The sequence below is a fragment of the Branchiostoma lanceolatum genome, chromosome 19 (genome assembly GCF_035083965.1).
Source record: "Branchiostoma lanceolatum isolate klBraLanc5 chromosome 19, klBraLanc5.hap2, whole genome shotgun sequence".
NCBI lineage: Eukaryota > Metazoa > Chordata > Leptocardii > Amphioxiformes > Branchiostomatidae > Branchiostoma > Branchiostoma lanceolatum.
In genome coordinates, this window is record NC_089740.1 from 1,727,238 (window position 1) to 1,745,564 (window position 18,327).

Here is an 18,327-nt window from a genome sequence, read left to right on the forward strand (position 1 = left end):
ACTGCAGTGGGCTGTTTATGTATGCATATTTGTTTGTTGACAGGATAACTCGAGAAGCTGTTGATGGTTGTGCATGATATTTAGTGAATAGGTACATGTAGATTTATTAAAGGGGAAGGTCAAGTTCGATGATGGGCCTCCTAGCGGGTACTTTGGGTACTGCAGTGTAGCTTCAAAGTTTGAGGTCGAATTTTCTGCAAGTGCTACGGTCATGATTTTTGTGTGGTAGATAGTCCATACCACATGAAGTAAGTTGTGTACGTTTGGGCCCTCTAGCGGCTTGTTTGGAGCTGCAGCGGGTGTTTTTAATTTATTTGTTTTGACCTTTGGACATGAATAACTAGACTTATGGTCAACGGATCGTCTTGATTTATGGTATATAGATAGCTCGATTAATTATTTACATAATTGAATATTCATTATGCAAATCAGGAGCTAATCTGCATAATTAGCAAGGAAAGTTTATAAATCTGCTGCCTTTCAAAATAGGACTCTCAAACATGTCACATATATAGCTGAAAAAGAGAGAGGTATCGATAGATACCAATAATGCTAATAGCTACCTATTTTTGCATAATTAATGAGAAAATACTAATTGAAAATACCACAATAGTAAATGATTGGAATTTCATTCTTATATCATTAGGAAGCTAAGTAAAGGTGAACAATATCAGACAAAAATCATGCATGACAAGGCCTCATTAACATAATTTATAAGGAAATGTCTACAATTCCCTTTCAATTTGCTATTTTTAAGTCTATTTATTCAGGTTAAATTGCACTGACAGGTGACCTAGTTTACGGAGCAGGCTCCCTGTGAGACGTCCCTGGAGGACACATGTGATACTTTACTTGCCTGGTGCAGGGCTCTGTTTTGGGGTCAGGGAGGTCACACGGGCAGCCTTACGATCTAACGCTCTCCCTGTTGGAAGGTATAGGTATGATAAAAACTGATTGATATGTCGACTATGAAAATAAGGGCATAATTGAAGCAAATACATTGCCAACAAATTGCCTTATTTTCTGTAGTAAAGATAAAAGTTATGATACCAATTAAACAAAAATATTCTTACAGTGATTATTTTTATAACTCTTGGGAGAACTCGTGTAGGTATAGGTATGGGTTTGTTTTAAACTTTGAAAGAGAATACTAGTAACTCAAGAAGGTGATGACGGATCGTCATGATTTGTAGGGATGTACATAGTTTGAGTGATGATTTACATGATCATATAAGAATCATGCAAATCAGGATCTGTGATGTGAAAAAGTATACAAACTCTTGCATTCCATTGTAGTCAAACACGTGACATGTAACTGAGAAAGAGAGGAATATTGATAGATATCAATTATGCAAACAAATACCTAATTTGCATAATTTATGACAAAATACTATAATTCCAGAGTGGTAAATGATGGGATTTCATTCTTGTGGCGTTTGGGAGATAATCAAATGTGGACGTTATCAGACATAAATCATGATGGCCTCATTTACATAATATATGAGGAAATGCTACAATGGCCCTCTTTTCTGAGATTTTACTTTAATGCTGTGTTTTGTGTAGAGAAAAGGATCACTTGAAATTCATGCAATCGAAGACCTTATTTACATACTGAGTGATAAGCATTCACTCGAAAAGGCTAACATCAGTCGGTGAAGGTATGAGGTCGTGGAACTCTAGTTCCCCATCATATGGGGGTTGGACGTGCTTGCACATGGATGGGGGAGCCCCAGGACTCCTCATCAAGTGCAAGTCTTATTTGTAGCAAGAGTTTTTAAGCCTGGATGCCCTTCCTAACGCCAACCCAAACCCTACTGTAGGGCTTAGGACAATGTAAGGCAAAATACTATTGGCTATTTAATAATATTATCAGATTAGTATACAATGCATGTAAAACAGAGTTGACCAACTAATATAGATACAGTAGATTCCGTATATCTGTATAGCCCATTTGTCAGGCTGAGCGCAAATTATACGACTCCTGGAACTATAGGACTGTCCGAATTCGCGAAATAGCGATATTTACGTCCTGAAGGAGGAGAGGAGGGGGGGGGGGGGGTGGCGAATAGGATTTTGAGCAAGACACACAAACTAACTCACGCATAAACTAGCTCACGATATCGCAATTTTAATCAGAGTACAGTCCGATCTTTCCGACGATCTTAACGTCACCATATTGGATTGAATACGCGATCTACATTGTATTTTGTTCAGATAAGCCCGAACTGCGTGGGTCATTTTACGACATTATCGGACAAGATTCTATACAATACACCAAACTTTACGATTATGGGCGATAGAGTTATACATTGTTTTTACAATTGGGTGGATGGTAAATGATGATGATGAATGGTTTATTTATTGTTGCACACACAATACAATCAGACCGTGACAGTCAAAAGACTGAATTGCTTTCTGATTTAAAAAGACGTACGAGTCATTAATTCGTAAAATATAAGTACATAATTACATATACATAAATGGTTTGGTGTTTTGGAATTCTATACTGATAGACAAAATATACAGAAAAAAGGTAACTAGTATACAAATAATTGGCATATACTGTAGAAGAAAGAATCAGCACCAACCAACCTCTGCAGCCCAACTGAGCCCAGACTCAGCGGATCATCTGTTGCAGTCCTCAAAAAACTGTCCAGAATTTCCACAATCCTCTGTGAAGGGAATACAGTATGTGCAGTTATCGACAAATCTACAAAACTGGGATTCTTTAATAAGTTCTTAAAGACAGAAACAGAGCAGTTAGGGGCTTAGGATTTTTTTTTCTAATAGATCACAAATCATCTTAGATGTAGGCTTTAATCTCAACTTTTTACTAGACTAAGTACAGTCTGTGCATTCCACAAATTGTAAATGAGGAACAGTATTTAAGTTGTTATATTTCCAAGAATTACAGAAAATTGAGTTTACACATACGCACCACACAAGACTGGAACAAAGAGGGACGTTCACACAAGCGACACCAAAACCAAAACCAGGACAGCCCTCTACAGGAACATAAAACATTATTAACAACCACCTGTTCATATCACATCGGCCGACACACAAGCATTTAAAGAAGCTATGGACAACCATGCACAAGCACAAGAGATCTCATCTAGATATATGGTGGTAAACAACTATGTTGCATTAATACATGTTTTTGACATCTCTGACTTCTCTGCTTCCTTTAATTTTTCATTTATTTTACCAGGAAGTCACAAGTCAGGACCGTGGCCTGTTTTTCTGGTGTCAGTTCTCATCATTACATAATATAGTTGTAGATGTGCTTCACTTTATTGTAATTAGCTTTAATCCAGCTTTAATTTTTTTCTCTCCCACTCATTCTTTGGGAGCCCATGTTGTTAATTTTTGTTGCTCAATCTATCATGTTAAGCTTACAAAATTACATTTTCATTAAGTTCAGACTCAATAAACAAGCAAATTTTTGTCCTGGAACAGAGGGGCAGGTCCTGGAGACAGCCCTGCAGTTATAGTTGTTAGATTGTAATTTCCAATGCATGTACTTTTCTAGTATGATGAAAAAAAGACTCTACGAAGAATAGCATGCACATTTTGTACTACTGAACAGATAGAGATTCCAAATAAACAAACAAACAACCAAACAAACAAAGACATATGGAGGGGGCCCCAAATTTGCCACTTTTTTTCTAAATCATATTTTTCAAATGTAAATTTCATGAACCTGATGGGGCTATATCATAAGTTTAGTTGTTAGACTTTTCACATACGTGTTGTCATGGTGATTAATCGAATATTAAAGTTAAAGGTCAATCGGTTGTTGCGCACCGTAATTACGTTATCTTTTCCAGGGTGTTCCATAAATTCGCAACTCTTATACAAGAAGTCACGATGTGCACAAAACATTTACTTTTAATTAGTTAAACTACTTTCCAGGCATTGGATTTTATTGCCAATGTTATGGGGTTCCCTTTCTGTGGCAGACAAGCAAATACTTTGCAGGGCGTCGAAATGAAACACGCATTTTTGGATACTAAGTTAATCAGTTAATTCCCAAAGAGCCACATAGAAAAAAATAACTACTCAATGATATTATAAAAGCAGAAATGTTCGTGTCAGTGTCAGATAGCAATTAGTACATGTCAGGGCTCGAAAAAGTGTGTGCATGTGCACCTGTGTGCACCCAAAATTGGAGCTGTGCACCTAATTTTTGACTGTGGGTGCACCTAGTTTTTTTGCACTCTATAGGGTAACGGTTCTCTTGTACACAAGCATACAGAATATTTTTGAAATGTAAGTATCAGAAAAAGCAATATAACCTTTTGTTGTACTTTATTTTATGTATTGCTTGGAATCTGGTTAGAATTACAGATTGAAGTTCTTAAGAGAGGCAGTACCGTCAAACTTATATTTTGCTGACATTCAACAATATCTTATGTGGTGTACCCAAAATCTTTTCAGTGCACCTAATATTTCTGGTTGGGTGCACCAGTGCACCTATTTCCAAATAAGAATGTCGAGCCTTTGATGAAGGTTAGACATCCAGGTAATAAGATGCGCCAAAAACGCAACTCAAGCAACTGGATAAAATTTTGAAATCTGCTATCTTTCGTCAGTGACTAAAGAAAGATCTGGTAGAACTAGGTTTTATACCAAAACATGTTAAGGAAGTGAAGACAATTTTGGATGGTTCAATAGAATACACCCTCAAGATGAACAACATTTATCTCCTAAAACAACAGGAGCTAATTGAATCATTAGCATACAACCTTGTCTTACCTAAACTATTCTATTGAATCATCTGAAATTGTATTTATTTCATTAATCACATCAAAGTTCACACATCCATATTTTACATACTATGTGACTCCTGGTACTCAGCAGTTCTGGGACCTGGAACCGTGGGTCCAACATTCTCCGTAGGTGTTTGAACCTGGACTTGCTGGCCACGAAATACTCCACGATGATGTTGAGAAAGGCCTCCCGCGGACGGTGGAACTCGTAGTGACCCGGCGCGCTCTGCACATTCTGCTCGTACTGGAGCCTCCTCGAACCCATAAATCTGAAATGTTTAAAAGTAGCTTATTCATCTACTTTGAATTTGCATAATTCAATGTTTGAAAACAAAATAAAACACCTCAAACAAGAATAAAACAGGTTGGTTTCTGGTCAGTATATTTAAAAAAAGGTAACCTATGCTCAGTATGTTACAACATTCACATACTCTATCCTTGGTGCTGAACACCATCCATATAACATGAGGTGACCAGTTAACAGTCGATTTGTTAACAACGCCAATTAATGGAAAACGTGCTCGCAGAAGTAAATATTTCTCCTTTCGGAAGAAATGTTAGTCAGTCTGTATCAAGGTCTGAATGGCATCATATTTCTTCTGTTGTATTCATCACCTTGTGAGCTTCTTGAAAAAACAAGACTAGTTAGTCTGCAGTCAAGAATTCTTTCAGAGGGACCAGTTAGGTGTTTCTCCCTGAATTATTTTTCTAAAGGACTTGTATCTGATTATTTCCCACAAAAAGTGCCAAAAGTAGGCTACTAACAAAGCATGATGAATAATTGTTTACTTATCGATGACATAGCGTGCACTTTGTAGCCCCGCTAAACATACCGGTAAACCGTAAAGCCTCTACCCCAAACAGAATGCCACTACTAGCACCATGCTGTTCCACAACTTGCACAATCATACTCATAACACACAAAGACACATTTAGAGGTTGTCATGACTTGTATAGATCGGTAAAAGCCTTGAAGCCCATTCAATATGCATGGCCTCACCACGCTGTGTGCCCTCCCCTCAAAAATTGGCCTAAAAAGCGGCCCTTTTGCAACTTTTCCTTGCCCTCCAGTGATAAAGCGTTATCAGCAGAATCACGTGATGCAAAATGGCGTTTGAAAACACTTGATTGAGCGATGACAGTCACTCAAAGTTTTGTTGGATAATTCAGACTGGTTTGTGCAGACAAATGCACTGAATAAATAAGAGAAAAAGTACAGAAATTTCCTACTTCTTTCCTACTCAAGATTGTTTTCTTTTGCGCAGGTCACCTCGAAATTTGCATATGCCAATAACTGACCGTAAACTGGTCCTGCACGTAAACTGGTCACCTTACGTTACAGGTAAAAACACCTGTCCCTGGTGCCAAACCATCCACACACACTGTAAGTCTAAAACACACCTGTCCCTGGTGCTGAACACCATCCAGACAGGTAGACATACATGTCCATGGGGCTGAACATCATCCACAAACTAGATAGCACACCTATCCCTGGTGCTGAACACGATCCACACACAGATAAACACACCTGTCCTTGATGCTGAACATCATCTGTACACAGATAGCACACCTGTCCCTGGTGCTGAACACCATCCACACACAGGAAAACACACCTGTCCTTGATGCTGAACATCATCTGTACACAGATAGCACACCTGTCCCTGGTGCTGAACACCATCCACACACAGGTAAACACACCTGTCCTTGATGCTGAACATCATCTATACACAGATAACATACCTGTCCTTGGTGCTGAACACCATCCACACACAGGTAAACAAACCTCTCGTTGGTGCTGAACATCAACTATACACAGGTAACATTAATATGATAATAATGATACCTATCCTTGGTGCAGACCATCAAAACACATGATACCACACATCCCTGGTGCTGAACACCATCCACACCATCCTCAAAGGACACCTGTCCCTTGTGCTGAACACTATACACACACAGATAACACACCTGTCCCTAACACACCTAACACATCTCTTGTGCTGAACACCATCCACACACAGGTTAGCACACAATCATGTCCCTGATGCTCAACACTGAACACACACAGGTAAACACATCTTTTCTTGATGCTGAGCACTATACACACAGGTTAACAAACCTGTCAATGGTGTTGGATACCATCCACACACAGGTTAACACATCAGTACCTGTTTCTGAACACCATCCACACACAGATAAACACACATGTCCCTGATGCTCAACGCCATCCACACACAGGTAAACACACATGTCCCTGATATTCAACACTGCACACACAGGTAACACAACTTTTTCTTGATGCTGAACACTATACACACAGATTAACACACCTGTCCATGGTAAATAACAATATCCAAATACAGGTACTACTAAACAAACCTGTACCTGACACAAAACCATGGGCACATCTGTCCTTTGTGATGAACATCATCCACACACACCTGTCCCTGGTACTGAATACCATCCACACACAGGTAAACACATCTGTCCCTGGTGCTGAACACCATCCACACACAGGTAAACACATCTGTCCTTGGTACTGAACATCATCCACACACAGGTAAACACATCTGTCCCTGGCACTGAATATCATCCACACACAGGTAAACACATCTGTCCATGGTGCTGAACACCATCCACACACATGTTAACACATCTGTCCATGGTGCTGAACACCATCCACATACAGATAAAAAACCTGTCTCTGGTGCTGAACACCATCCACATACAAACACACCTGTCCCTAGTGCTGAACACTAGCCATATACAGGTTAACACAAATATGCCATAGTTGCACAGTCCATTTGAATGATGTACCATCATCTTCTTTGCAGCATTTCAATAAGTTTGACAGTTGATGATTGTCCTACTAACCTGACTTTCAGCCCATCATCATCTTCCTTCCCCTGTTCCCTGCCCAGAGTGTTCCTGGCTGGTGTCGGAGACACCAGTGTTTTTGAAGCAGCCAGCACATTGGTTTTCCTTTTGTTGACAGAACCAGTTGTATCATTGGACCTCAAAATGGCAGCATTGATTGTTCTAAAGGGACGAGACAGGCACATCATTCATGGTGGGTCTACATCTACAACATACATGTAGCATTAGTCGAACCTTGTATCTAGTCCTACCTCGTATCATCCACTTTAAGGTCTCATTCCTGTATTACTCTGAGTGGGTACCTTAAAAGAATCCGTGCCCCAAAAAATGAACGGCTGCATGAACTTGTGTCTATACGGTGGGAAATTTCCTTTTAGCTAGCCCAGCTGATCTCAAGTGTCAAACTGATGAAAGCTTGTTTGTGACTGAATGAAGAAATTAGCAGGCAAAGTTCAGCAGCGGCGCGCGAGGTCGGAGGTACACAGCCTGGGCATCGTGTGTGATGCAGTCATGTGCTTACAGCTGGAAAATTGCTTTTTGGGGGCAGTGCCAAGTGCAGTTTGTAATTGCTATAAAAAGAGATTGTATGTAGTGCAATATTTTTACATAATCCAGGGTAACCGTTCTCAACATGGCATGAAAAACATTGGGCGGGCACATTTTCTATATCTTCATTAAGAACACGCCTATGTAAAACACGTATTATAACATGTAATCCTATGGGGCGAAGAAACTCATGAATGAGACCTTAAATCATGTGCACATGTCAAATGTATATTATGCAAACATACTAAGTATGATCTGAAATCACCAAGAGATTAGTAATCCTCTTCTAATGTAACTGGCTTTACAAAAACATAGATTAAAGAAGAATATGACAACAACATTTTACCTGAATAAAAATTTAAGACTCTTTTTTACACAACTAAGAGATTTATTCCACCACCGTTTCGGTGACCATCTGTCACCTTCTTCAAGGCAATTCTGACTGGTTCACGTAACAATGCAGCACAGGTGTTGCTGCTTATACTAATAATGCATTCCCAAATGCTTTATTTTACATACATACAATCAAAGGGGATGACATCACAATGCAGTCCCAAACGTACAGAAGTGTAACACATACACAACTATCGATCAAAAAACAATGCAACAATTATCATCTATTTCTTCAGGATGCTGTCCCAAACGTGAGTCTATTTCCCCCTCATCACGGTTCATGACTGGAGTGGATTTCATAATCCATACAGCCTCTGTCAGATATAGACTCAGTCACGTTTGGGACCGCATCCTTAAGAAATAGATGATAATCGTTGCATTGTTTTTTGATTGATAGTTCAAGTGTGTATGTGTTACACTTCTGTACGTTTGGGACCGCATAGTGATGTCATCCCTTGTGATTGTACATAAAAAAATACTTTGCGTTTGGGAATGCATCCCGTTATTAGTATTAGCGGCAACACCTGTGCTGTATTGTTATGTGAACCAGTCAAAATTGCCTTGAAGAAGGTGACAGATGGTCACCTTGGTAGAAAAAATCTTTTGGTTGTGTAAAAAAACTATAATTGAAACTATTCAAACATTTTACCTGTTGAATGTTTCACAGCTCTGTGTCAATGCCTCCATGGAAACAGCTAGTTGTTCTATACTTGTCAGCTCTTCTTTAGCAGCACTGATGCTGTCTTGCCTGTTGGTTTGTTTCATCAGGTGCTGCATGTAGAATGGAACCAGGGCTTCCAGCACACACTAAAAGGGGGAATTAATTATTCATAAGCTTATCTGCGATCTTTATATTATGTCATACATGTGAGGGATGTTTTCAAGATACAATATTTGTCAGTACAGTACAGCTAGACATGTTGCATTGTGTTTTGTGTTATATTGAGGACTTAGTAAATCACGGTGTTCATTGTTCATTATGAATTAAACTCATGAGTTCTAACTATATTGTATATCATGAAGTAGTTTTTGTATTGAACAGCATTCAGGGTCCAAGCATTTATGTTAACGTGATACCACACAAACAGGATCTTACTGGACTGTGCCAACTTGTGCTAGGAAATTGTGCCAACTTTACGAATTTGTGTGATGCATTTGAATGAAGCCAAAATGAGCCGGAAATGTCACATTTTCAGTTTTGATACAATTAATTTCATTGGAATTTGCAGTGTTGCCACTGAATTTAAAAAAAAAATGTACAATGACTAAATAACAAATCCAAAAGAGAGTTTTGCAGTGATGCGCCATTTTAAGACATTTTGTGCGCTTTGTGCCATTTTGTGCCATTTTGCCACATGCAAATTTGTTTACAATAATTCACAATTTCAGGTGACAAGTTGCATATGCCTGGAGGAATTTGGCACAGTCCAGGGAGATGCCCACTTAAAGATAGCTACAGTAACTGTGCGCTCACCAGCATCTGGATACTGCGCAGTGAGTCTGCAGCATACGCCACAACAGTGATGCACACATTCATGGCTTCTATGACAGACATGTCTGGAGGGTCATCAGCATAGAAATAGTCCTGTAGAGGCATACAAACAGTCACTGTATGAAATGTAAAGCCTCCAACTGCACATGAACAAACACCACGGTGACCATGTTTTGAACCTAAGTGTAGTACATGACCACGAGGAGGGGCAGTGACACCATTATTGAATAGAGATGAAATAGAACCCTGTTTGAGTTCCTGCAGATCGTAGCTTGCAATAAAAACTTCCTCTGCCAGTTGGATATAGTCTTCGCAAACATTAGATTTGCTTGGAGATTACCTCCCCCTCCCCCATAAGTAACCCGGCTAGTAACAGGATATTGAAACATTTGTTAAAATGATGTTTTTATTCGTTGCTTTATCTGTCTGTAGAGTAGCGTTTAGCACATCCAGTCCTGATTGACACAAAAAACATGGATAACTGGCTTAACTTAAGGTAACATATTACTCTCAGACTGGTATCATACCATAGTTTGTAATGGTCTTCCTTCCACGAGCAGGTCCAACAGGTTGACAGGGTCGTGACACTGCTGTCCCAGAGACAAGATCAGTTTGAATAGACACTCCGCAGACACCTACAGAAGGGGATAAGCAGGTACAGGAACCTGCAAGGTTATTGTAGAACTCAAAGTCTCAAAAGACCCCTATACATGTACATCAGGCAATTAAAGTATGCGAGTCTCTAATGCGATGAGTATTATATACATGGTGGCATTTCTGTATTCTTATCTGTTCTTTAACACCAACGGTACTTTTACTGCCATTGTGTAATATGGTACACTCCCCTAACAGGCTTGTATTGCATCCAAATGATAAATAATTAGCTGTCATTCAGTGTCAGTCAAACTGGAACGGTGAAATTTCAATTAAGAAATATGGAATCTTGACACATAACATTTAGCTCTCTACATGGTCATGTCGTCATGTTGTATATCACTCACTATTTAGATGTCAGGATGGTATCTTTCTAAAACTTTTAATTCAGAATAAGTAGACTAAGAACACAGCATGTACAGTTATCACATTTACTGGTTTAGAACTATACAGTTATCTGCAGACAACTCTCCCAATGATTGTGGTTTCCATTTTAAGCATCAACGTTACCATTGGTTGCTCTTTGGAATGTCTTGCTTCTAGAAGTGGTGCAACTGTTCCAAACATCTGAAAAGGAAAATATGTACACTGACAAGTTAAAGTATCAACTTAAAGTATCTAAGACATAAGATACAGACAGCTGGTGACCTATCCTGGTCTCTCATTAAGGTGTACAATGTAAGTTAAGCATTAAAAAGGTTCACAGTCATGTAGACTGGAGAAACAGCCTAAATTGCATTGTGAAATTCAAAGAATTACAGAAAATTGACACTGTGATTATACACATACGCACCACACGAGACTGGCAAAAAGAGGGACGTTCACATAACGACACCCAAAACTGAGGCTATAACCAGAACAGCCCTCTAGAGGAACATAAAAAACAATTTACCTTCCAGTAGTTTTATATCAGCATACACACACACACATTTAAAGTGTATATGACACCAAAATACAACATTTTCATTTTCTTATTACCTGTAATAGGAATAGAATCATTCAAGGAATATAAACATTTAAAACAAATACACAGTCACCCTTCTGATGTTATCTAACATTGAACCATAAGAAACCATACTTCCAGCTTTTGATTTTTTTCTGATCTTCACTCCAAGTAATTACATTAATCTGTGACTTTACTCTCCCGATGACGTCACAATGAACACGGCAGCCAGTTCGGAACCTTGCACCACGGCTTGTTAAAACATTGTTTGATGAGCAAACAGTGCTCAATTATCGTGATTACATTCAATTAAAAGACATTATGATATTCACAATATATATAGTTTGTTTGCTTCTCAAAAGAATGTTCTTTCCGAGCCGCAGTGCAAAGTTCCAAACCGGCTGCCATGTTCATTGTGACGTCATCGGGAGAGTAAAGTCACTCAATAAACTCATGTAATTATCAAAAGCTGGAGGTATTATGTTTTGATGGTTCGATGTTCAATTACATCTGAAGGGTGTATATTTTGTGCAAATGTCTATGTTATTTTAAAAATATAATTATGGTTTATGTAATTTCAGGAATTTTCTTCATTTTTATGTCATTGGTGTCTTATACACTTTAAAGGAAGTATTGAATATTTGGACAAAACTGCACATTGAAATCCCGTCGATAGACACAGGGTAGTAAAAACACAATTATTATTTATTATTATCATTATTATTCATAAATATATATCGATTTAATAAATATATCTAATGTAGTAGGTGTGCCTTGTTTCATTGTAATTGTCATTTTTAAATTACTCCAAAAAATTAATGTATTTTTGTATCATGATGAAATAAGAACTCCAGGAAGAATACTATGGACATTCTGTATTCCTGGAGATTCCAAACAAACAAAAACAAACAAACAAACAGACAAACAAACAAACAAACAAACAAACAGACAAACTGAATGACAGAGCGAGAAGTCTGGTGACCCCACCTGTAAGATGAATGGGATCCTGTGCAGGAGGTAGAATTGCTTCACACAGAACTGTGGAAAAAAAAAATTAACTGTTCTTGGTGGATGTCAATGACTTGTGCAGATGTTGGCACATTAGTGCACCAAATCCATAGCGTGTTTTTTGGCACACATTTTAACATATTAGCCTATTAAAGTGGCCAGGTAGGCGTCACTCCACCATCCGGGAAAGTCGTGTAAAGTGCCTTTCCCAAGGGCACAATGTTTGGGCAAGGTGAGTATCGAACTCGGGACCTATCGGTTCCGAGTTCAGTGCTCTAACTGTTACGCCACGCCGACGCCACAAAACTGTGGAAGAGTGGGGATGTTATGTTATTTCAACCAATAATTCATAAGATACCTCAAGTCTTCCCAGTACCATTTAATGCTTCTTTTTTGGGATCCAAAACACATTGCTGGTATTTTAATCCTCCCACTTCATTATAAGACGAGATCAAATCAAAGACTTAAAAAATGGAATTTCTATCAGGTGAACTACTGTCTGAGATTAAAGCTGCAGAATTTCATAGTGTGAGCTTCTAATAATAATGATTCCTGAATGACATTTCTAACTACATGTACATGACTGTCACTGACAGTAAATCGGAGCAACATCACCCTAGAGTTTGTGAGAAGTACCACTCTACAGACGAGAACATTAAGAATACTGGAGTGAGCAAAGACAGTGTTATATGGGTCAATCGTTATGTCAATCCTTCCACAAATGTGGTAAAACTGAATATTAAACAAATATATCGAGAGGACAATGAGCATGAAAGAGCCAGCTTTTTTTAACCTTAAATTGAACAAAAATATAACATATCTATTTTGGGCTTAATCTGCTTAATCCAACCATCCATCAGTCCCATAGCCAAATAACATGTTCCAAAACTTCATGGTCTCTGGATAAATTCAAATTACCCTGCAAATAACTTTTCATTGAACCAATTTTGCTCTGTACATGTCAAACCTTACAATGTCATTTGCCAGCCCTGCCCTTAGAGCAGCCTGCATGTATATCTGGGCTGCAGTGGTGATCTCTTACCTGTATTGCCTCACACAGTATTGTGTTGTGCTGGTTGTTGGCATACACCTGTAATATTGTTGACAGGATGTACTGGTATCTGCAGTAACAAAACAAATCAAGTGTTTTAGCATTCTGTTTAAAGGTAGACCCATAGCCTTTTTCGAGTCCGTATTGGGGCAGTACATGGTTGTTCTTTAACTGTGTCTAGGGCACAGTATTGGAAGGCAGAAGCCAACGATCGCCTTCCACATCATTTAACCTCCCAAACCAATGTCTGGTACCCACTTTTTTACACCTGGCTGGAGTGGGGAAAGCCATGTTAAGTGCCTTTCTCAAGCAAACAACATATAAGCAGGAATGCCAGGAATGGAACCCATGACCCCTCAATGTCATGTCTCCTAGCCTAGTCACATGGCTGTTCGGTCATATGTTAACATGCCGTACAATAGTAAAATTTGCTTTAAATTTAAAAAAAGTATTGTTTATGACATTAATGATTGTGATGATCCACAAAACCCCTATACAAACAGACAAGCTCCTAACAAGACCTCATGCAGTGGCAAACCTCCATCATGGAGGTAATGAGCAAGGCTGACTTACCCATGTGTAGTGAATACAGACTTGAAACGCTGTGCTGTGTTCATCAGTGCTGCCAGGCAGTGGCGAGAAATGTTGATGTCGTCACAATGAAGTAAGAAAATCCCCGTTATGGTGCGGAGGAATAAGGAGATGTCCTCATCCCACGGGAACTCTGAAGGCATGTTCAGGAACATACCCGACAGCAGCTGGGGGAGACAACAAACTTGGACGTAAGTAGAAGTATAGAAAATGTAGTATTTTTACTAATTATGATAGTCCTGTTTTTAAAAATTCAGTCTGGTGCTTTATATTGGGCAAGGACCTGGTCATTTCAACTTGCCCCAACCAATTTTTGTTTGGCCCAAAATTCATATTCCTGATGATAAAGTATGCATTTTTACCTGCAGCAATTAAATCCTTTCTTTCTTTGTTTTTTAGTGAAAAAAGGATTTAGATTTAAAGAATTTAACCATGTTCTTACTACCAGACCAAGGAGTATGGACTCTTCCAGCTTACTTCTGCTGGACAAATTAGCCAGGTGGGCCACAGGGAGCACAATCTAGTCCGGCTGGTAGATCAATGTCTAACAAATTTCACTGGCCAAAACATCACGTCAAATTAATTCTGGGTGGAAATTGAGATGCCTCATATCTCTAATTGTTAAAAATAAATTCAACTACATGTGTACCAAATATGGTGGTAATTAGACAATTTTGCAAAATTTTTCAGCTATGCTGCTGGAATAGTAAAGGTTTATGACATGATTGCATACTTACATAACAAAGGACCTCAAAACAAGACCAAAACAATGTGTTTTTACTAGGGAGAATTTCAAATCCTATTCCAAATATAGATAATTTTGTTGAGATAAGTCCACATGGTTTAGAATGGTGTCACAAAGAAATAAGTCCACAGTGCTGGGTTACTATGGTTGTGGTTGCAAGGTCAACATACCTTATGACATAACGATAATAATGAACATATATTAAAGTTATGTTCATTATGATCCTGTAGCGCAGAAGGTGGCAATGCATTCAATACATTGATACCAATGGAATCTACAAGTGGATAATTTTTCAGAAAATCTAATGGACAATAGCAAACATAATGGAGAATTTGTCTTAAGTACATTTCATACTTGAGCTATTTACCTTTATCCAGATGTTCTTGTGGGTAGCATCAATGTCATACAACTCCTGCAAAGCAAAAAGAAATGAGACAACAATCCACAGTAGTCGACATAAAATAATCTTACTGGATATCTGAAGCAGCTGAGGGGTAATGATACTAATTTGCTTCATTCCCTCAGTTGTATCAATAATATGTAAGGTAGGTTAATTGGGTGACCTCAAACAGAGGACAAAGCATGACGCTTTTTGCTAGTAGTAGTACAACGCAGGTTTGCGATTCAACACTTTTCCTGTCATGCCTAAACAAGGGCGCAAACCAGGGCCGCAGGCTCCACCGAATTTGAAGCTGATGTGGCAAAGCAGTAGAGTGCGTAGACAACTACACCATGTGGACAAGTCTAGCTCGTATGGCCTTACCAACAAATGATTCTCACTATACCAAAAGGTATACTGCTACATCATGATGATACAAAAATATTTCTACAGGTATGGCTTATCATAGAGAGAATCATATTTTCAAGTACATGTCATTGCTCAAAAGCTATGAGATTTCCACCTACTTTTCCAAGTTCCCCACCAAGGAGAGCAAAAGGAACGTCTAGTGACTTGCGTGAAAAGCTGGGAAGTGATTTCAGCTCCGACTGCAAGAACATCACATGGCTCAGCACCTAGGACAGAACCAAAATCAAAATCACTTCTGAATCAATGCTCATTCACAAACATTCTTCAAATGAATGCTATACAAGCTAAGCTTTCTTTACTGCCTCAATTACAATGATTTACTTTTAAATCAAAGTTTGTCCGTACCTGACCAGGAAATGAACTCTGCAACAGAGTTGTCATGAAGCGGAGCCTTCCTAAGTCTGCCAGCTTGGAAGTGAAAGTCTGTTTGGAATCAAGAAACATAAATTAAGGAGTTCTGATCAATATGCACAATTGAAGATATGTTACATTGTACCTTCAGCAGTTTGAAATAACAGTCTGATGCAAATAAGGGTCTCATTTGCTTACTTTGGACACCTTGTGTGTTATTTAGATACAGAATATCAACAACTAATAATTTATGCAAAAGAGGACCTTTTTTGCATAAAAATTCAGAAAAAAATTATATCACATCATTTGTAAAGCTTAAAATCATCTGGGGAAGGTATGAGGTCTTGAAACTCTAGTTTGAACAATTATGATGAAGTTCAACTTTGTTAACATTGGGCAATTTCAAAAGGCCTAATTGTTACTCCAGTGCACCAACTATGCGATATCTCAATAGATTTCTAGGATATCAGAAATAACAGCATCTCTACCAAGATCTCTGCACTTCCACCATATATACTAGCTGTGGTTACTGTACCTGTTTCTGGTATATCTGGTAGGCTTGTCTGGGGTCCATTTTGACTAACTTCAGCTGCGGCACAACCTGTCGCTTGAAGAAGTAGTAGTCCCGCACATACCACTGGTCATTTCTCAGCTGATCTGCAACACAGATTATCCATGCAGGAAGGAATTCAAGATTTTTCCTTACTAATTAGGAAAGTGCACATGATATCACAGTCACTGTGATAGATCTACAACTGCAAGATATGTTAAGACGTTGCAACCATGGCTATGACTAGCAACAAACAGATATTAACAATTGAAAAAAGATTGTTTAGGTGTTACTTTAGGTATCAATTTATGTGCTACTGTATACAACAGGATATCATATATTTGATCAGCAGACTGGATCAGATGTCTTATTGTTCATTCCATGACTCAAATTGATAAGAAACATTTGACTAACTTGTTTTCTTGTCTGCAAGAAAGTGTTGATCATGCTGATCTTGTCTGATGTTAAAAAATTCCAAGCAGTCCTGTAGAATACTCTTGAACTGTGTGTCCTGCAGAGGAACCATACAAACCAATCAGAATGGATGTGGCATGGAGTTCCTACATTCACCAAAATAAGACAAGGTCTACTGTGGATGCAACTCGAACACATGTACAGAAGAAAGACATGTCCAGACTATTCATGATGTATAAACTGGTGGACTAAACCGACTTCTAATACCAGCTCAGAAAATAAGTCATGCCTTCAAGTACCAGTCAGATCAAGAGACCCAGAATGTAGGCCCTTTAGGTGTTTGAAAAAAAAAAAAAACTTGTTGCCATCTAGGGCAGTGGGGAATCCTTGATAACTTTAAGAATGCTTGCAGCTAGATGTGCAAAGGTTAGGTGACCCAACCTTAGGTGTGACAGGTCGTTCAGTGTAATATATCCTGCCGAGCCTAAGAGCGGTTATAGATGCAGATGTTCCTTTTACCCATCAGCAAGAATCAACAATGATGTGGATGATGAACATGCAATCAGTACGTACTTTTCTCAGGTTTCATCTACTGAGTATGAGATTAGAGAATTCTAGAAGTGTTTACCTCCTGAACTGGCAGCTGTGTGGGAATGCACGACTCATCTGTCCCGTGAACAATCACTTTCTGAAGAATGAGGAAATGAAAAAGTCAAAGTTAGGCAAGAATTACAATCACTTTTACTAGTCTCCTCTACAAACACAAGAAACTTAGAAAACTTGTAGCATTCTGGGAGGTAAATTATATGTAGTTGGAAGTTGAGGTGTAAAGCATTGAAACATGTCAATTAAGTTATCTTTCTTTAGTCATAGTGGCTGTTTTGGCAATTAGTATCAAAATTGAAATGCATACACTGTAGTGAGACTATCTTTAAAGTTAACTAAAAGTATGTAACTTAGCACTACCTTATATAGTCTACTACCTACAATGTATCATCATCCACTTTGGGTCACGCACACAAGTCGAGGTGGATCATACAAAGCGAGTTCTCAGGAGTTAATTAAAGACCAAAATATAATACTAAGTAACTATGATCCTTTAAGTCATGATTCTCCTTGATACAAAGCAATG

General features: G+C 38.6%; 1 protein-coding gene across 3 annotated transcripts in view; it reads right to left on the bottom strand.

The window, feature by feature from the left end:
* The window catches only part of LOC136425098 (protein unc-80 homolog), an 85,046-nt gene that overhangs the window by 20,988 nt on the left and 45,731 nt on the right, over positions 1 to 18,327 (bottom strand). For 2 of the 3 annotated variants that reach the window (XM_066413888.1, XM_066413886.1), the window contains exons 32-47: positions 17,824 to 17,883; positions 17,196 to 17,292; positions 16,767 to 16,888; positions 16,226 to 16,303; positions 15,979 to 16,086; positions 15,440 to 15,484; positions 14,310 to 14,494; positions 13,728 to 13,806; positions 12,665 to 12,715; positions 11,245 to 11,301; positions 10,608 to 10,715; positions 10,063 to 10,173; positions 9,238 to 9,395; positions 7,647 to 7,811; positions 4,840 to 5,041; positions 2,593 to 2,672 (exon numbers count right to left, since the gene is read on the bottom strand). In XM_066413888.1, the coding sequence (XP_066269985.1) occupies positions 2,593 to 2,672; positions 4,840 to 5,041; positions 7,647 to 7,811; positions 9,238 to 9,395; positions 10,063 to 10,173; positions 10,608 to 10,715; positions 11,245 to 11,301; positions 12,665 to 12,715; positions 13,728 to 13,806; positions 14,310 to 14,494; positions 15,440 to 15,484; positions 15,979 to 16,086; positions 16,226 to 16,303; positions 16,767 to 16,888; positions 17,196 to 17,292; positions 17,824 to 17,883 (1,706 nt within the window). Of the gene's footprint in view, positions 1 to 2,590; positions 2,673 to 2,938; positions 3,006 to 4,839; positions 5,042 to 7,646; positions 7,812 to 9,237; positions 9,396 to 10,062; positions 10,174 to 10,607; positions 10,716 to 11,244; positions 11,302 to 12,664; positions 12,716 to 13,727; positions 13,807 to 14,309; positions 14,495 to 15,439; positions 15,485 to 15,978; positions 16,087 to 16,225; positions 16,304 to 16,766; positions 16,889 to 17,195; positions 17,293 to 17,823; positions 17,884 to 18,327 lie in introns of those variants that run through there. The other variant, XM_066413889.1, reaches the window with a different exon arrangement.